The sequence below is a fragment of the Terrapene carolina genome, unplaced genomic scaffold, assembly GCF_002925995.2.
Source record: "Terrapene carolina triunguis isolate 2854851 unplaced genomic scaffold, T_m_triunguis-2.0 Scaffold32922, whole genome shotgun sequence".
NCBI classification, from domain to species: Eukaryota; Metazoa; Chordata; order Testudines; family Emydidae; genus Terrapene; species Terrapene triunguis.
The window spans coordinates 2,581,123-2,602,317 of NW_020697273.1; the positions used below are offsets into that span (position 1 = coordinate 2,581,123).

General features: G+C 44.3%; 1 protein-coding gene across 1 annotated transcript in view; it reads left to right on the forward strand.

The window, feature by feature from the left end:
- Positions 1-21,195, forward strand: part of LOC113409388 (PH domain leucine-rich repeat-containing protein phosphatase 2-like) — a 139,944-nt gene that overhangs the window by 63,206 nt on the left and 55,543 nt on the right. The window contains exons 4-7 of the mRNA XM_029914174.1: positions 955-1,145; positions 1,955-2,080; positions 5,213-5,367; positions 16,677-16,823. Of these exons, the coding sequence (XP_029770034.1) occupies positions 955-1,145; positions 1,955-2,080; positions 5,213-5,367; positions 16,677-16,823 (619 nt within the window). The remainder of the gene's footprint in view (positions 1-954; positions 1,146-1,954; positions 2,081-5,212; positions 5,368-16,676; positions 16,824-21,195) is intronic.

Genomic DNA, 21,195 nt, shown 5'->3' on the forward strand with positions numbered 1-21,195 from the left:
AGCCCTGGCTGGGATGATTTAGTTGGGAATTGGTCCTGCTTTGAGCAGGGGGTTGGACTAGATGACCTCCTGAGGTCTCTTCCAACCCTGATATTCTATGATTCTATGATAGTTTATCTCAGAACATACTCTCGCTTCTTGGCCTGAGAAGTTAGCAGTATGTGGGGTCTTGCCAAGTTGTTTCTGTTAGGAAGAGAAATTGATGGTACAAGTCAGAATTTCTTTGATGCAAGGAATGTACACAGTTCTGTTTCTGTGTACACCAGAGGAACAAACAGCAGACCAGTTTCCTTGCTCACAAATTCCAAGCCTGCCTTACCAGCCAGTCTTGTGCCCCCAAGGAATTCTGTCTCTGTTTCCTCTCAGGGGCATGCTCATGCCTGTTTCTCTGGCTTCCTTCTGGCTTTCTGGTTGCTTTCTATCTCTTCCACTCATGCAAATACAGCTGCAACCAGTCAGTGCCCCCTGCCTTTGCAATCAGTCCCCAAGGAAACTCCTCATTTGCCTTGAGTTCTGGCTAAAGCCTTCCCATGTGGCCCAGTGCCTTGGGCAGTGGTTTCAGCTATCTTACTCTGTAAAGGAGCTTAATTGCATTTCCATTTAGCCAGAATGAAGGATGGCTAGCATGCCCATCAACTTTAATGATGTCTGTGATTACGTGTAGATCAGACACGCTTGACTGCAGCCATTAATGTCTTCGAGCATAACAATATATAATCATTCATCTCTCTACAAAATATTTGTAAATATTATTGCATTATTTATTACAGGCTGTTTATCCTGCAAATGAGACTCTGTTCTCAGTGTACCACTATTTATTCTGTCTTGACTTACCTATAGTTGTCTTTTTTAATAGCTGAGATTGCATGCTGTTTTTTGGTGCTAATTATCCCCATAAGCTGGAAAGAAAGAATCCAGTGAAAAGTGGATGATAAAGTGCCATTTTCTTTTCAGAAAAGCCATGTCAAGTGGAGCAACTAGACCGAATCCTTCTGTCTGGGGTCTATAATGTGCGCAAAGGGAAGACACAGTTGCACAAGTGGGCAGAACGCTTGGTCATTCTCTGTGGCACCTGCCTCGTCGTATCCTCCGTGAAGGATTGCCATACAGGAAAGATGCACATTCTGCCTCTTGTCGGAGGGAAGGTGAGGCTCTTGGGCCTAACTGATTCTTTGTTAGTTTCCTGTAGGTAAGATGTGAGAATGAAGGGGCCACCAGGAATTATGTTCCCTACAAGAAGTCAGTCTAGGCCTCTTTAGTGAGAATCTGTGTTAAGATGTTTGAATACATCTGCCTCACTCCTCTCTGCTTATTTACTAGGCAATCTTTAGTTTAATAAAACAGTGAAAGGAATGCAGGTTCTGTGCTTCAGCCATAAATTACATGATACTTTTACGTGTATTGGTTCTGTCCAGCAATTTACCATGACCCAGAAATAATTACTTATTGGGTCTGTTCCATAAGTGCTGGAACTAGGGGTGCTGGGGTGGGAGTGCTATTACACTCCCTGGCTTGAAGTAGTAATAGCAAACCAAATACACCTCTACCCTGATATAACGCGACCCGATATAACACGAATTTGGATATAACGCAGTAAAGCAGTGCTCCGGGGGGGGAGGCTGCGCACTCCGGTGGTTCAAAGCAAGTTCGATATAACGCGGTTTCACCTATAACGCGGTAAGATTTTTTGGCTCCCAAGGACAGCGTTATATCGAGGTAGAGGTGTACATGGTTTCTAAATTCATCACCCCTACTGTAAAAATTGCTCTGTTTCAACAGAGAGGTTCTGAAAAGGAGTTTTTGCTGTATATCAGCCAGAGGGGACTAACTTGACTGTACTTTGTGGAGTGTCTTGTATTGGTTTTGTTTAACATTCCCACCCCCCGCATTTCAGATTGTGTAATTGTTGGAATGTAGACTGGGCTATTTTTTGTTCTTATTTCTCCCATTTCAGGTGGAAGAAGTGAAGCGTCGGCAGCACTCGCTTGCTTTCAGCTCTGCTGGTGCACAAGCTCAAACCTACCATGTTTGCTTTGAAACGCTGGCAGAGTACCAGAGATGGCACCGGCAGGCATCCACGGTGAGGCCCAATAAGCTGTAGGTGCGGGTGCTCTGATACAAGGGCAAGAGGAAAGAAAGCTTGGAGAATTTTGGAACAGGCTTACTTTTGAGAGACAGCTTCTAACTCATGTTCTTAGAGAGTACCGAGGCCACCTGAGGGCTTCCTTTGAACTATGACATCTGTGGGTTGGAGGCTACTTATCCGCTGCATGTCTCTCTGATCTGCTGGATGCTTCATTTCAGCATTCCACCAGACTGCGGCAGCTATGTAGCAGTTACGAGCTGTAGTTCTGCGCTATCCCACACTGATAGCACTATTCATATTAACCAAGCATCTGAAGTTTATTGCGGTCTTCAAAACTAATCCCAGAGACTAACTTCTCTTTCTTCCCAGCTACAGCAGTCTATAAGTCCTTCCTACTGCCTTGGCTGCATCCACCTGAACAATGTGCTAGACTCACAGAGAGCCTCTCTGATGGATTTGAGTTAGCACAGAATCCAAATACGACCAGAGGAGGTGGATTCTGTTCAGGTCCACATGCTTATTCCACATCAGAGCAGAGTCAGAAGGGGATGGCTTCAGTGTTGAGCTTCACTTCAACATCCTGTTCATGTGGCAGGCCCATTAAATCCTGAAGGGATTGCATTTCTGGAATCATTTTCTGTCCTTGCAAGTAAGGAAGAAGCAGAAAAAATGAGCATGAATCTCACAACTCGGTGCTGTGCCAACCTGGGTGTCTGAGACCCTCTTCATTGTTGGGTTTTTGTGTATCAGATACTTCAGGTGCATTGGCACAGACTCATTTGGTATTGGCTATATCAGACTTGTGTTTTGTATTGGGTCTCTTGGCTTCGGTACTCCTGGCATTGGAGATCTCTGCATCAGAACCTTTAGCACTGGATTCTTTGTCACTGGGCACATTGGCATCCACTGTGTCCTCCATATTGGGTGTGCCGTTATCCGGTCTTAGCCCCTGACATTGGCTGTTACAGCATCACCTGTTCCTTTTGTTCCAGGCTTTGGTAGTGAGTCAGGTTCCAGTGACTCTCACCTTGTCAGCACCTCCTTAGAGTGGCTTTGTCATTATATTCTTCCTGGACCTCTAGTGGGGAAGCCTATTCTGCTTTTCTGTTTTTATGTTTCACTGGTGCCACACCCTAGTGGAATCGGTCCTAAGACTCAGGAGGCCCTAGAGTTGACATTACCATTGTCTGGGCAAGAGTACTTTGGAGCAAGGGATCCCACTTTGAAGCCCAAACTCAATCCTAGATGGCAGTGAGGGAACTAGTGATATATCAGAAATAGCCAGAGAAAAGGATGAAAATTATTAGAGACCTGGAAAGTCTGCTGTAATGAGGCGCTCTTATTGATCATTTTTCAGACTACGAGAACCAGGGGGACATTCAATGACACTGAAAGGCAATAAATTTAAATCTAATCTAAGGAAATACATTTTTGTTTAACTAAAAGCCAAGAGTTTACCAGGATTCAACAAAGACTAGATGTTATACAGGTAGTAAGGACATCCACAGTTACATTAGGTAGAATTAAAAATGGGATGTAAACTATCAAGCTTCAATGCATGAGCCAGTCTTTAACTGCCAGATGATGTTTCTCTGTGGACAGGTTATTGCATAACTGTCTGTTACAGGGTTTCTTGTACCTTCATCTGAAACGTATTGTCCACTGCCAAAGAGAATTCTGGACTAGATGGAGCACTGGTCTGATCCACTATGATGACTCCTGTGTACTACAGAGCATGTTTATTGGTGATTGATGGACTGTGCTAACTCAGACCTTAGATAGTATCAGCTTCTGATGTGAAATACAGGTTAAGAGATAATGTCTTATATTAGCTTTGGCTGTATAAAATATCCCATTTCTCCATGCTAGATCTTCTATGTGTTTGACTTGCATTTATTGTTCTCTGTTTTACATTGATTGGCCTGAATGCTAACAAAGGCTTCTTGTATAAAGTGTATGGCTTCCACCATATAGGCCAATGTATACATGTTTTCACTACTAAAGACTTTGCTCTTATGTAGTATAATTTGTGAAAATAATGCAGAAACTGCAGTTGATACAGAATGCAGCTGTCTGCCTCTTCCATTGGCTTCCAGTTTGCTTCCACTGCTAGTTTAAGGCAGAGGTTGCAATTGTCAAAGCAGTTAATAGATCGTTCCCCAGTGTAGTAGGGGCTTATCAGCACTGGACCCATCTGTTGCCTCAGTTTAGCTCCTTTCTCCCCCTCCCTCTAGTCAAACCACCTTAGTTGGTGCTTTTGAATTACTCTCGCCTTATGGGGTCTGGTTTATTCTCAAAATAACAGTTAGCCCACCCTGCTTTTCCAGGCTCACCGGTTCCTTTTAGACTTTTCCAGTGCTCAGTAGTCCTTCCAGTTGTTTACCAGGGTTTTGCCCTCTTTCCAGAACTTCCTGGTCCTTTATAATCCTGTCCCAGCTGAGATTTTCTTCCTGCAAATGTCTCAGCTGAAGTTTTTTTCAGTCATAGAATCCAAGGCTAGAAGAGAGCATTGAGATCATCTAGTCTGACCACCACCTTCCCAGCAGGTTCCTTTCCCTCTGCTTGGGAACTGTGGAAAATTGTCTCTATTCTGTTGGAGTCTTCCTAACAGAACACAAGCTGCCCTTATATCTCTCAGCATGCCCTTTTACATAGTCACATGACCTTGCTATTCCCTCAGCCCCCTCACTTGAAAAGCAATTCTGTGAAAGGGGGCCAGTCTTGGAACGGGTGCATGTGCATCCCAGGACCAGTGTTACACCCAGCTGCATAAGAGACCAAATATCAATCTTTGAACTGCCAAGAGAGTTTTGCTCCTGTGATGTATGCAAAATGTATGCAAATCAGAGCAGTGCCTTTCCTGTGCCCTTCTCCATGCTTGTGTATGTGCCTGCCGACAGGAATGGACAGTAGCAACATACAAGCCTGGGATCAAATCCTAAACACTGTGTGTAAACCTATCCTGGGTGGGCTGAATTTGCCTCTGATAGATACCTGAGGGGTTTCATTTTCTTGTGCTTTGTTAGCACTTGTCTAGCTTGTCCCGCCAATAAACTTGCGTTGAATTGAACTGGAAAGAAAATTGTAAATGTAGCTGTAACTCTGTTACCCTTTTCTTTTTTTCAGGTGGTGTCTCAGCGACTCAGCACAGTTGATCTGTCTTGTTATAGCCTTGAGGAGGTACCTGAGTATCTCTTCTACAGTCAAGACATCACCTACCTCAACCTGCGACACAACTTTATGCGACTGGATGGATCACGGGGTCTTGACTCTCTTTGCAGGTCTGCAGCGAACCATTTTCTATTACATTTTGCGGTTCTGGAATATACAATTGGGTGAGGAGGCAGGAGTATACTGAGGGTCCATGGTCCTTGTGGGAAGTTGGCATACTTGTAAGAGTTTGGTCTTTGGGAGGATTCTGCCTACCTCAAGGTGATGAAGACTAGGAAATATAATTTTTGTCTCCGTTCACTGTTCGACTTCCAGCAATTTACAGTATGTACAGGCTGTCCTTCCACACGTTCCTTTCATATTAAGGATGATTGTGCTGAACCTTGTGTGGTGATATGCTATTACATAGGGAAGATATGGTGGTGATTATAATGCCATTTGCTAAACAGTCTGGCAGCATAGTTAGATATAAGAACAAATGCTGAGGGAGAATATGATAAAACAGTCAAGAGTAAAAGCGTGTACTAAGGAATGCAAGTGTAAAAGAAGCCTGTTTTAATTAATCTTTAATGCTGTCACAAATTCAGAATCGGTAGTGTCTGCGAGACTCCAGCTTTACACTGGGAACTTGTAATTATCCATTTACTGGGTGTGGGAGATGCATGATGGATTGTATGCTAGGTACAGCTAGCTCCGATAAGTAGGAGAGTGTAGGGACCCAATTAGACCTAAAAATAAGAGAACTTTAAAAACAAATCCCAAAATAAATCAGACTCCGTTGTAAAGCATGGAGCGGGGCAGTCTTTCTTCCTGCAAGTCCCTGCCTTCTTTTACTTGCTAACAAGGGGTTCTGGCAGTTACTTTGTGAAATATTGAAAGCCAACTGGCATCCTACAGCAACATAATCAAATAGCTGTGTTCCTGTGGCAGGATTATTTTGGAAATCTGCAAAAATGCTCCTCTAATTTCTCCATAGTATTTTGTCTCCCTCCTCCTGAGAGCAATGAAATATTCAGGTGACCATAGGTATAGGTGAAAGAATATACCTTTACTATGCTATTTCTGTGCAATTTCATCAAGGGCTAAAGTCTAGTTTATTATCCAGGTTCTTCTATTTCTAAGCTTGTCTTGGTTTCCTACCTGCTTAGTTGCAGTGATAATAGTAGGTTCTCTGTCTGGAAAAACTGTAATGGTCCTTTCAGGGTCTATTGTAGTATTTGAAAAGTGAGAAAAGAACTAGAAATCATGACATTAGAATAATGAAAATTCCTGAGCAGCTTTCAAGATGCTGTTTTCCTGGTCCCTGGGTGGGACAGCAGTGTGGCAGGTTCCTTAGATTGATTGCCATTGGCTATGCAATCAAGTCTGCATTCTAGACTTAGTATGCCAAAAGCTGGACTTCTTATCTCTCTCCCTGGCAGGTGTCATTGCCCAATGAAGCTGAAACTCCCCAAAAGAAAGGACTTTAAGGAGACCTGCATCTCAGCCAATCTTGTATAAATGTGCAAGACTAGTACTATCGTGCCCAGGATGCAGCTTAGTGGGCACTGCCACTTTCTGCCTTTTAAACTGATTTCGCATGCATAGTCACTAGGTATCCATGTGTCTCAGACCACAGCCTTGAGAAAGGAGTCACACACCTTATGCAAGAGGAATCCTTAGTCTATACCTTTGAGACAGAATGTCGAGCATGGGAGTCTCTTGTTAGAGGTGGAATGTTTTAACTCTCTGAGGCAGTGTATGTGAAATTCCCAAAGAGTTTTAAAAACAAGATTTAGTAAGAATACAGCAAAAAGGTCCAAATAAAACAAAAGAAACAGTTTGCATGGTGCATCTATTCTTGTGCTCATCAAGAGCCAAGCTGGATAGGTACCTCTTCTGCTTAGTTACAGTAGGGTATTAGCTTTCCATTTCTAGAGATTCTCCCTTCTTTGTGCCAGTCTCTCAGGCTTTGTCTTCACTAGTGAAAAAGGTGTATTTTTAGCATGTGTTAGCAGGTAGAGGTAATCTGTGAATAAACCCTGGGGGGAGCCTAGACAGCTAACATATGTTAAAATTACAACAGCCTCATCTACACTAGAAGTGCATATATGTGGTGTTCTTTGACTGGCCTGTGCAGATTGCCACTTATGGGCTGCATGGGCAGTGCAGCTTGGATGGTGGAACGTTCTTGTAGCAATGTCCATTAAGTGCTCTCGTACCCCCTCCTGTTTTCCCCTCACTGTTACTGAATGTTCTAAAGACAAGGCTGTAAAAAGCGGGCAGAGCACTCCAGCTATCTAAGTGCCTTCCAGCCGCAGTTTAGAACAGACCGGGAACCTTGCTCGTTCAATCTGACTTGGATTGGTCCATCAAGACACAGAGCCTTTGACTGTTTCTTAGTTTATTAAGTTAAAGTTTAGGCTTAGTTTTATTATTTCCTTTATTTCAATACATTAATTTATTGTATCCTGTTCCTTGGCATGGATCTGCAAATCCAACAAAGGAAGAGGGCGGGATTTAAAAGGAGCACCGCTTGTTCTACTGTGTTAGCTGCTTCAGATGCCCATGTTTGGTGTCCAGCCTGCTTGGGAGAAGGTCATTTTCTATCACACTGTTCCATATGCAGCACCTTCACTTCAAGTGCTAGAAAAGAGCATTAGAAGAGGCTCCAGGACTTGCTGCTACAGGTCACAACTACAAGCAGTTAAAGCCTCCAGTTCCAAGCCAATAGCATCCACGAGCATGCACGGGCTGGCTTCAGCCCTCACAGAGGCTAAAAAGCATTCTAAAGTTCAGACAAAGTTACCAGCCTCCTCTTTGGGAGCCAAATGTAGAACCACAGTCCTGAGGAATCCACAGCCATGGGATCTGACCAGCCAGCAGAACAGGCCCTCAGAAACACACCCCTTTGGTTCCAGACAGTGGCATAGCGAAGGTGTCTGCCTTTGTCAGCAGAGTCAGTCCTCTCATTGAGATGCCCTGGATTCTAGTGCATCCATTCAGAGATTCTAGTGCATCCATTTTAAGGAGATCCAGAGAATCTCCTCAAAACCCAGACCAAAACCAAGTGGTTTTTAAAAGCAAAACCCATATGAAAAGTCATACCCCTTCTGAAACAAGTGTACCTGATCCAGTGACATTGCTGGAGAAGGGAGCAGAGATCACTTCAGACTCCTTGGTATCTACCAGATCTGCTATCACTGTAGTGGCTCAAATATACAACTCGCACCCACAACTAGATTCACTTAGATCCAAAATCTTTTTAGTCCCAAGAATCCCGAGGGCAAAAAGATAAGAGGATTATAAGAGAGGCTTCTGGGCTGTCCCCTCCTCCCCACCTTAGGAAAGAAAAGGAGAATTCCATTCTAACAAGACGACCTTCCCCTAGGATTACACTCCCTCCCAGTAGGATTACTGTCAGTTCCCTGGGGAAGTTTGCCTCACCCTTTTCGGTACTACACTTTCCAAGATCAACAACATCTCCTGTTCAAACCATCTGATTCACAGTTGAATTTGTAGTCAGATGTTTTAGGCCAAGATAGACCTGACATTTTACTATCCTATTCCCCTCCTGCAAGGTAGATCAAGTACACCAGAGAACATTATAGAGATACTAGATACAGATTATATAGACCAGAGGTTCTCAAACTGGGGGTGGGGCGCGGAATGTATTCTGAGGGGATGTGAGGCTTTAACTTACTGCACACATTTTACCTACATCAATTAATTAACTAACTAGCAAAGCTGATTCCTACAGATATATCAGATCCTCAGATGGCGCTGTGTATTTTGATGGATTTCTGTTAAGCTTACATAGCATTATACAAAGTTTTTGCTATCTGTATGTTAATCCATTTGCAATGATGCAGTGTGCACATTTAATTGTAAGCATTGACCACAATCACAGTTTTGCTTTTGCTATTATTACAATGAGTGCTTGCCCTACTTTTTAATATTTAATGAGTTGCAAGCTTTTTTTTTTTTATCAGGCATAAACTACTTACAGACACAAAGAAGTGGGACGTGATCAAATACATTTGAGAACCACTGACATAGACTAAGGGAATACTCTTACCCACTAGTTTTTTATAATAGAAATTTTGATACAGGGATACAGGCAAGACTAGGACATACCACCATGGGCCAGATGGTCATATTTTCCATCACCCAGATAGACGAATCTATATTTAAAAAAAAAAACGTTCCTCTCTAAGGGGGCAAAGCAAATCACATGCATTGGCTCTGATGCAACCAGATCTGTCTACCTTTCCAGTTTCCAGAGAGCTGTCTCAGAAGCTACATGTTGTCCAAAGAACCCTGAGGTACCTGTTGAACTTCAGGAGGTGGATCTGAAGCCAAACATTCAAATGTCACTGGATGAGAATGTCTGGGTATCCTCAGCCTTTTCTCCTTTGGAAATTGTGATTCAATTTTACAAATTGGTGATTAATTATTATTTGTATTATCATAACACCTAAGAGCCGCAGTCATGGACCAGGACCCCGTGGTGCTAGACACTATACAAACACAAAACAAAAGAACAGTTCCTGTCCCAAAGAGCATACCAACTAAATATAAAACAAGAGACAACGGATGGATACACACAGACTGATGGGCAAGTACAAGGAAACAGTGAGACAATATTGCTCAACAGGATAGGCTGTAGTCTCAGCACACCAGCAGCCTAGCCATTGTCAAGAGTTGGTTAAGACAATGGTCTCATAACCTGAAAATTCCATCAGTGACAATGTAAGAGACTTAACTCTGTTTTACACTTTCTAGGTTCTCCTTCAAAGAGTAAAATTACCTGCCCTGTGCTGGAAGGATTACTACAATCAGCTAAGGGTATGTCTACACTACCCGCCGGATCGGCGGGTAGTGATCGATCTATCGGGGATCGATTTATCGTGTCTAGTGTAGACACGATAAATAGATCCCCTATCGCTCTGCCGTCGACTCCGGAACTCCACCACGGCGAGAGGCGGAAGCGGAGTCGACGGGGGAGTGGCGGCCGTCGATCCCGTGCCGTGAGGACGCGAAGTAAGTGATTCTAAGTCGATCTAAGATACGTCGACTTCAGCTATGCTATTCTTGTAGCTGAAGTTGCGTATCTTAAATCGATTCCCGCCCCCCCAGTGTAGACCAGGCCTAAGAGTCTGTGGATGAATCTCACCTCTGGAGAAGCTATGACCAAAAAAGCAGATAAGCTCTACCAATTGGCTATAGAGAGTTTTTCCTTTTTTCTGTAATATTCCCTAATTCGCTAGTTGTCACTGCAACTTTCAGGAGAATAACAGGATAAGTTCCACTCTGTCCAGCAGGGAAGGCAAAAGCTTGATGTCCTAGACAGAATGGTCTTTTCTTCAGTGTTACTGGGCATTAGAGTATCTGCTCAGTTTTAGAATAGACCAGGCTGTTAATATCCAGGTATCCGTACCATCTATGGGACCAAATTACCATATTTGCCAAATCCCTACCTGAGAAGCAGAAGAAACTGGTAAAAGTTTTAATTTGTGAGGGCCAGTTAAGAGTCAAACATCCGTTAAGAGCCTCTTTGGATACAAATTCTAGCATAGTAGCTTCAGCTATTACCTAAATCCCTAGGCAGCTCTCAACTTTCTGCGAGATTTCCACCTTCAGGTGCCACAGGAAGCAATACCAGTCATTGTCTCATCATCCTACTTTATTCATAAAAGACCATACCAACAACAATCTGCACAGCAACAGCAGAGGAGAAAAATTTACAAGCCTCGCCTGAAAGGCAAACCAACTACATCCCTAGTCTTCTGCACCTGGTCTTAGAGTTCGGGTTTGATGAGATCCTCAGGAGCCTTAAAACAACTTTAACTTATGTACCAACTTCCCCACCCATGTTGGAAACAGATTTTTATTCTCCTTCAATACCTGGAGTGCCATCATCACTACAGACAGATTCTGGAAATCTTCCCAAGGGCTTACTTCATTCAGTTCACCACCATCCCTCTCCACAAATCTCCCCTTTTCAGAGGGTTCTCTCACCAGAGACTGCTAAGGGCAGAAGTGAAAGGCAAGTGCCACAGAGGAAATTCCTGAAGAATTCCAGGAAAAGAGCTTCTCCTTTTTCTCATCTCAAAAAAGGGTGGAGGCCTTTGACCTATTCTAGATCTGCAATAGCTCAACTTATTCATCAGAAAGTTCAAATTCCATATTCTTACTCAGGCTTCAGTTATGCCCTCCCTGTCCACTCATGAGTGGTTTGGAGCTCTCAATTTACAAGATGCATATTTCCATGTTGCTATCAGACTTTCATGTCACAGTTACCATTCATTGAGAGAGAAGATTTTTAACAATATATATAGAATCTTTCCCGTTGATCTTTTTGACCACATCTCAAGTATTCACAAAGTGCCTGTCTGTAGTAGCAGCACACCTAAGTTCACAGATTACCTATATATACCCTTATTCAAATAACTAGCTCATCAAAGCATTTTCACAAGATGACCTATCCACAGGTATGTTTCAGATCTGCTCCCTAATTAAAAAACTGGAACTCAAAATAAACTGGGGAAAGATAAATTGCACGCAGTTCCTACACACAATCCTATTTACTAGCACAATTCTGATTCTCAAAGAGGCAGAGTCTTCTTCCTGGAATAAGGATTTTTAAAAAAATCCGTACAGTGATAGAGGTAGTTCAGAAGAACTTGTGTCGAATAGTGATGATGATGAAGGCTGAGAGATTGTCACGGAGGTCACGGTTTCCGTGACCTCCATGACTTCTGTAGTGTTTGGTGCGCCTGGCTCAGGAGCAGCTCAGGCAGCCCCTGCACCAGGTGCACCGGCCACTGCTGGGGCAGTCTCGGGCCCTTGCCCCCTCCCTCTTCCCAGCAGCAGAGTTTGGGTGTGAGAGGGGGCAGGGGATTGTAGCACGGGATGGGGTGAGGTGGGCTCTGGGGGGGCTCCCCAGAAGCGGCGATATTCCCCTCGCTCAACTGCTAGGTGGAGGCATGGCCAGGCAGCTCTGCACACTAGCCTGCCTCTGCCTGTAGGCACCGCCCCCGCAGCTCCCATTGGCCGTGGTTCCCAGCCAGTGAGAGCTGCAGGGGCGGTGCCTGCAGGCAGAGGCAGCCTGCAGAGCTGCCTGACCATGCCTTTACCTAGCAGCTGAGCAAGGGGGATGTCGCCACTTCCGGGGAGCCCCCCAGGTAAGCGCCGTGACTAAAATGTAGCCTCAATGATGATCCTCAAACTGATGGACCAGGCCTCATGGCTTCAGTTACCTATATAACCCTATATACTAGCCTCAAGATGAAAACTCTTCGGCTTCAGCTTTGGCTAGCAAAGATTATTTGCTTAATATAGCATGTTTATAAAATAGTTGCCAGGGAAGTACTCCTATCCCTTATGTGAGAGATGCAGCAGAGTTCTAAAAGGGGTAATGTTCAATTCCCCAGTCCTATCAGCTACAGTCACTTCCAGTGGTTCCAGTTTGGGATAGGGAGCTCACTTCAATAACCTGGCTATTCGGGGCCATTGGAATCTCTGGGGAAAGAATCTGTATATCAGTGTCCATGAATCAGAGAAATTCAGTGGACACTCAAAACCTTTCTTCCACATCTACAAGACAAAGTGGTCCCAAGTGGTCATGGGCAACACAATAGAAGTGTTCTATGTGAACATGTAAGGAGGAGCTCATTCCAGTCAACTGTGCAAAGCAGCTGTGGCATTATGAAACTGGTGCATCCGGCACATTAATTATCTCATATCTCTATACATCTTGTGGCAAAGACCTTGCAGATCATTTGAGCAGTGACATGAAGAGAGCAGCATAAATGGTTACTGTAGAACTTGGTAGTAGACAAAAATCTTCTGTCTCTGAGGGTATCGAGAGAGAGAGAGACCTGTTTACAAGATGGCCCACGGTTTTGCTCGAGAGCAGGCACAGCCAGCCAGTCCATATTGGATGCATTTCTGCTCGACTGGGGAAATAGATCTCGTCTGTGCTTCCTCCCACCCCCCAATTTCTTGTCATTCAAAGAATTCTAAAGAAAACATAGGACAAGACCAGAATAATTGTGATTGCCCCAGCCTGAGTGAGTGATTTCCAGGCCTCTTTCATCTATCTAAAGGATTCTGTCTCTCCCTGTAGCCACAGATCTGCTGACCCAGCAGAACGGTCAGATATCCACCCAGATCACACGGTCTTCTGTTGACAGCATAGGCCAGAGGACTTTGACAGACCTTGAAAAGTCCTCTTCAGACAGTGTCCAACAGATGCTATTAAAACAGTCAATCTGTAGATGCTATTATCTCAAACGGAAAAGATATTTTCAATTTTGGGCAAATAACCTGGATTCAGCATCAGCCTTCATTCTGTCCATACTGGCGTACTTGCTCCATTTGAAATTATAAGGACTCTCTAGATCATCTGTCAAAGTGCACTTGGCAGCTATTTCTGCACACCACATCCTCATTGATCATAAGACTGTATTTACCTATGACACAGCTAAGATTTGTGAAGGAACTAATGAATGTTTACCCTCCAGTCAAAGAACCAGCACCAACTTGGGACCTCAACCTAGTGTTTATTCGGCTTGTGAAACCTTCCTTTGAACCTTGGGGAAATGTTCCCTATTTCACTTTTCAATTAAAGACAGCTTTTGTTATAGCAATCACATCTGGTAGAAAAGTAAGTGAAATACAAGCGCTCATCGCTGATTTGTCATTCATTATTTTCCACAAGAATAAAGTGGTTCTCTATCCCCACAATAGGTGCTGACTCTGTGGGTGCTCTCCAGCCCTGGAGCAGCCGTGGAAAAAAAATTAGCGAGTGCTTAGCACACACTGGTAGCCAGCTCTCCTTCCCCCACCCCCAGCACCTCCCATCCATCCCTGCTGTTCAATTCCTCCCCCTCCATCCCAGCGCCTCCCGCCTGCCATAGTCAGATGTTTCTCGGTGTGCAGGAGGCTCTGGGAGGAGCAGGGACGGTACACCCTTAGGGGAGGAGGTGGGAAGAGGCAGGGTGGGAGTGGGGACTTGGGGGAAGGGGTGAGATGGGTTTGGGGACTTGGGGGAAGGGAGCAAGTGGGGGGCAGGACCTGGGGCGGAGCAGGGGGTTGAGCAACACCTGGGCCCAGAGGAAGCTGGTGTCTATGGTCCCCATCCTAAATTTCTTCCCAAAGTAGTAATACCATTCCACCACAACCAGGGACAGGAGAGCACTCCAGTGAGTACTGCTATGAAACATTGTGCCATCAGAGTGGCACCAGCTGTGCACCCTGTGAATGTGAAAATGTAGAGTCCATTTTAAAAGAACTCCAATTACAGTGAATAACTTTAGTTTAGCAATTCACTTTTCCTAGTGTGGAATGTGGCCTCAGAGACAGTGCCTCTGGGCTTCCCCCTTTACAGCCCTGTTTATGCCTTTTGAGGTTTCTTTTGATGTGCCTGGTTTACACCAAACACCTTTTTCTCTTGGCCTTTCACCAAATTCATTCAAGGCCCTAGTTAATCTGGTGGCTAAACAGTTTCATTTCCTGCTTTCCTGTCCCACCTTTGTCGCTTACCACCCTCAAATGGTACGTTGAAGGTAGACTTACTGAAATGAGGACTTTCAACCCACATTTGAAATCCTCCACCCCATCCTTTTGTTTGTTGCAAAAAAAGCAAACGTGATTCTGGGATGTATTAACAGGTGTGTTGTGAGCAAGACACGAGAAGTCATTCTTCCGCTCTACTCTGCTCTGGTTAGGCCTCAGCTGGAGTATTGTGTCCAGTTCTGGGCACCGCATTTCAAGAAAGATGTGGAGAAATTGGAAAGGGTCCAGGGAGCAACAAGAATGATTAAAGGTCTTGAGAACATGACCTATGAAGCAAGGCTGAAAGAATTGGGTTTGTTTAGTTTGGAAAAGAGAAGACTGAGAGGGGACATGATAGCAGTTTTCAGGTATCTAAAAGGGTGTCACAAGGAGGAGGGAGAAAACTTGTTCACCTTAGCCTCTGAGGATAGAACAAGAAGCAATGGGCTTAAACTGCAGCAAGGGAGGTCTAGGTTGGACATTAGGAAAAAGTTCCTAACTGTCAGGGTGGTTAAACACTGGAATAAATTGCCTAGGGAGGTTGTGGAATCTCCATCTCTGGAGATATTTAAGAGTAGGTTAGATAAATGTCTATCAGGGATGGTCTAGACAGTATTTAGTCCTGCCATGCGGGCAGGGGACTGGACTCGATGACCTCTCGAGGTCCCTTCCAGTCCTAGAATCTATGAATCTATGAAAATCCTTCAGATGAGACACACTGTTGTTGGAAGAAATTATTTTAAATTGCTAATTAATCTCCTGTTCTAATGTTTATAGTCCCTAATCCAAGGTGTTTATCTAGCAGACAGATATTGTCTGCTTTGCTTCTGAGTTTAAAGAGATGGGAGTGTGTGTAACTCTTAGTCTGTCTTCACTAGAAACTCTGGAGCTGCACTGCTACAGCACTTCAGTGTAGACACTCAATGTAGCAAAGGGAGGGGTTCTCGTGTTGCTGTAGTAAATCTTCCCCCCGACAGGCAGTAGCCAGTTCGACCGAAGAATTCTTCCATTGACCTAGAGATGTCTACCAGGGTTTAGGTCGGCTTAACTACCTAGCTGTGCATTTTTCACACTCCTGAGCAACATAGCTGGGTTGACCTAACTTTAGAATTCTCTTGTCTTACCCAATATAGAGCAGAAGTAATGTTATGAATAAGGCTACCATTTAGTCAGAGGTTGCAGAAGTCACGGAATCTGACTTCCAGCGACCTCCGTGACTTCAGCCTGCAGTGGTCAGGAGTTGCAGGGAGCCGCGAAGTACCCCGCCGCCTCTGGGTGGCCCCCGGAGCTCCAAGCCACCGCAGATGGCAGGGTACTCCCAAGCTCGTGGCAGTGGCGGGGAAACCCCCGATCTCATGGCCACAGCAGGAGCCTCCAGAGCCGCCAGTGGCGGAGGAACCCCTGACCCTCCGGCTGCTGCAGGCAGCAGGAAACCCCGCAGCTCCTGGCTGTGGCAGGGGAACCCCTGAGCTCCCTGCTGCCACGGGCCCCCTAGCTGCTGCAGGCGGCTCCTAGCCCCTGTGCAGCTGTCCCACTTCAGGCAGTGTGGGGAACTGCAGATCCCCATTTTGTCAGGGATATTTTTAGTAAAAGTCACGGACAGGTCATGGCTTCCGTGAATTTTTCTTTTGTGCTTGTGACCTGTCTGTGACTTTTACTAAAAATGTCCGTGACAAAATCTTAGCCTTAGGTATATATTATTGATGGATTATAGCCTGTTTGGTACAGGAAATGCCATGCTATAGCTGGTTTGAGAAAAGGGGATGTCATATTTAAGAAAGTACTTGGACTACTTCAGAGAACCTTTGCGCTTGTCCTTGTATGTGTATTTGTCACTAACCACTATGCTTTATGAATAATTTGTATACCTGACATTTAGGTTCTCTCAGCTGAAGGGCCTGAACCTGTCCCATAATATGCTGGGGAAGCTTCCTATATTACTGTGTGAGATCTCCAATCTGACTGAACTCAACATTTCCTGTAATGGGCTTCATCACCTGCCAAGCCAGATTGGCAACCTGTTCAAGTGAGTTATCTGACTTTTGTCTTGGCCCTTAAACACCTCTCATCTGTGGTTATAGACTTGCCCTATGTCTTGGTTTGGGTGCAGACAGAGTAAAGGCATCACTGGTGAGACAGGTCCTCTTGCTCTGTGACCCTTACTGAGAACCCAAGAGTGACTTTCGCAGTATGACCCAAGGAGGCCTTAATGCCAACTGACCAATGTGTTACAGAAATGTCCTGATTCTGGTACATACATTCTGGTGCACTAAAAAATGTCATGTGAGGGCTTACATGAAAGCCAGGATCACACTGGTTATTAATATAGTTATGAAATGTATGTACAGATACTGTGTGTGACGAACTGGGACTGTTCTTACTGTGGTCCTTGAATGCTGACAGGGGAGTGTGGCTAGGATAGTCTGCATTGGGGGATGGGAGACTGACCGATGGAGAATACCTGAGCATGTAACATGAGAACCCAGGAAGGGGTTAGAGGGCAGGTGACACCTTTGCCTGGGAAACTGAACAAAGGCTGTGGGAGGGGTCGCTGAAGGCAGAGTTTCAGGAGCTGGCTGGGGAGCTGGCTGGGAGGCAGGTGGGGCTCCGACCTCCCAAGGGGGCTGGGGCGCCCTGGGAGCCCAAGATGGACCTACCCGAGGGGGGTCCTGTTGTCTGTGCCTGCAAGACCTGTCTTGGACTGTATTCCTGTCGTCTAAATAAACCTTCTGCTTTACTGGCTGGCTGAGAGTCATGGTGAATCGCAGGAAGCCGGGGGTGCAGGGGCTTGTGTCCCCCCACACTCCGTGACACTGTGTAAGGAGTTGTGTGTGTATATATACACTGAAAATATATTCTTAGAGTTTGTATTAAGGAACGAATCACCAGCAGGAGTGAAAAAACAGGTTTTCTGTCAGACGAGTAAATTAAGCATTATAAATGGATGCCCTTTTACATACAAAGTTATCAAAGAGATGTGAAGTCAGCAGGGAAGGAGCACACAGGAAAAACAAATTACAGGTGGTTATACAGTCTCTGAATACAGTCAATGAACTATGGGGAGTATAGGTAGACGGTAAAGAATACACCCTCTTATTCTGGACCCAGGAAGTAAACAGACAGTGCGTTTACGTTCCTGAAAATGGCATCTCACCCAACGTTGGTTGAAAATGCTGCAGAGGACTTTGGTGGTGAGATAAACTTTAGACAGAAAGCTAGCCTGTTAGTTAAGTTTAGTTTCTAGAAAGTCTTTTGTTATTTTGTTTTATATGTAACCGTTTGCTTCCGCTTACTCACTATTGCTTGAATTTTTGATGATAAACTTCTTATTGTTTTCCACTATAAATATGGCCAGATCTACATTACAGAGTTAGGTCAATATAAGGCAGCTTACATCGACCTAACTTTTTAAGTATCTACACTACAGCGTTGCTCCTGCTAATGTAATTCCCTCACTACACCAACTTAATCACTCCACCTATATAAGAGTTGTAACGCTGAGGTTGATATAGTTAGAGTGACGCAGTGTTTGTGTAGACTCTGCGTGACTTACATTGCCTGTCAACTTGGCACCAAGCTCCCAGCTGGGAGCCCGGCCTCTCAGCCGCCCCCAAACTGTCCCCCGTAAGTTGAGGCAAGTGCTCCTGGTGAGCACGCACACCACCGACAGAAGAAGGGTAGTGTGGACATGAAGAATTGCAGTAATTACTGCAGTGGCTGTACGTTGACCTAACATAGGTAGACTTAGTTGTCATCATCAGAGGAAACCTCCGCACTAACCTGAACGCACCAACTCAAAGCAGCACCAAATCCTGCCGTAACATGCAAAACCTGTAGACATATCTCCACTGCTATGATGATGAACACAATACACCTTTCAAGATACATGGGTCCTGCACATGCCTATCACAATGTATGGTGTACCTTATCCGGTGCATTAAATACTCCATTAACAAGTGTGTGGGTGAAATGAGACAATCACTATGCTCTCGCATGAACTCACAGAAAGATGCTGAAAGACAAAAACACCAGATCACCGGTGGATGAACTGTTTTCACAAAGCAATCACTTCGTATCTGACCTGTCAGTTCTTATCCGTAAAGGAAACCTTCAGAGTACTATGACAGTGCTGGGCAACAGTAGTTGTACCAACACTCTGATAACTGGATCACCAATTAAATCACCCCGGAGCAAACCTGAGGGGCAAAACTTTGTCCAGTTGAGCAATTGGGGATGGACTGGAGAGAGCTACAAGGCTAATTAACCCAAAAAGTAGAAAAGGTACAGGAAGGAAGTGCCAAGTGGGGGGAAGAGACTGAGAGTCTTACAACATAAGAATGGCCATATTGGATCAGACCAATGGTCCATCTAGCCGAGCATTCTACCTTCCAACAGTGGCAAATGCCAGATGCTTCAGAGGGAGTGAACAGAACAGGTAATCATCAAGTGATCCATCCCCTGTCACCCATTCCCAGCTTCTGGCAAACAGGTTAGGGACACTTTAGAATGTGGTTTGGCATCCCTGCCCATCCTGGCTAATAGCCATTGATGGATCTAGGCTCCATGAACTTATCTAGTTCTTTTTTGAACCCTGTTATAGTCTTGGCCTTCACAACATCCCCTGGCACTGAGTTCTAAAAGTTGACTGTGCATTGTGTGAAGACATGTACTTCCTTTTATTTGTTTTAAACCTGCTGCCTATTAATTTCATTTGGTGACCCCTTGTTCTTGTGTTATGAAAAGGAGTAAATAACACTTCCTTATTTACTTTCTCCACACCAGTCATGATTTTGTAGACCTCTGTCATATCCCCCCTTAGTCGTCTCTTTTCCAAGCCAAAAAGTCCCAGTCTTAATGATTTCTCCTCATATGAAAGCTGTTCCATACCCCTTCTCTGTACCTTTTCCAATTCCAATATATCTTTTTTTGAGAGGGGGCGACCAGATCTGAACACAGTATTCATGATGTGGATATACCATGGATTTATATAGAGGCAATATGATATTTTCTGTCTTATTATCTATCCCTTTTTTAATGATTCCAAACATTGTTAGGTTTTATGACTGCCACTACACATTGAGTGGATGTTTTCAAATCACTATCCATAGTGATTCCATGATCTCTCTCTCTTGAGTGGTAACAGCTAATTCAGACCCCATCATTTTATGTGCATAAGCTGGGCTTATGTTTTCTAGTGTGCATTACTTTGCATTTATCAACATTGAATTTCATCTGCCATTTTGTTGCCCAGTCACCCAGTTTAATGAGATCCCTTTGCAACTTTTCGCAGTCTGCTTTGGACTTAGCTATCTTGAGTAGTTTTGTATCATCTGCAAATTTTGCCACCTCCCTGTTTACCCCTTTTCCCAAATCATTTATGAATATGTTGAACAGTACTGGTCCCAGAACAGACCCATGGGGGACACCACTATTTACCTCTCTCCATTCTGAAAACTGACCATTTATTCCTACCCTTTGTTTGCTATGTTTTAACCAGTTATTGATCCACGAGAGGACCTTCCCTCTTATCCCATGACAACTTACTTTGCTTAAGAGTCTTTGGTGAGGGACCTTGTCAAAGGCTTTCTGAAAATCTAAGTATGCTATATCTGCTGGATTGCCCTTGTGCACATGCTCGTTGACCCCTTCAAAGAATTCTAGTAGATTGGGGGGGCATGATTTCCCTTTACAAAAACCATGTTGACTCTTCCCTAACAAATTATGTTCATCTGTGTGTCTGAAAATTCTATTCTTTACTGTAGTTTCAACCAGTTTGCCTAGTACTGAAGTTAGGCTTACCTGCCTGTAATTGCTTGGATTGCTTCTGGAGCCTTTTTTAAAAATTGGTTTCACATTAGCTATCCTCTAATCATCTGGTACAGAAGCTGATTTAAATGATAAGTTATATACTACAGTTATTAGTTCTGCAATTTCACATTTGAATTCCTTCAGAACTCTTGGGGGAATACCATCTGATCCCGGTGACTTATTACTGTTTCATTTATCAATTTGTTGCAAAACCTCCTCTAATGACACCTCAGTTTGGGATAGTTCCTCAGATTTGTCACCTAGAAAGAATGGCTGAGGTTTAGGAATCTCCCTCACATCTTCAGCTGTGAAGACCGATGCAAAGAATTCATTTAGTTTCTCCGCAATGGCCTTATCTTCCTTGAGTGCTCCTTTAGCATCTTGATATCCAGTGGCCCTACTAGTTCTTTAGCAGGCTTCCTGCTTCTGATGTACTTAAAAAAAATTTGCTGTTACTTTTTGAGTCTTTGGCTAGCTGTTCTTCCCATTTCTTTTTTGGCCTTCCTAATTATATTTTTACACTTCCCTTGCCAGAGTCTATGCTCCTTTCTATTTTCCTCACTAGGATTTAACTTCCACTTTTTAACGGA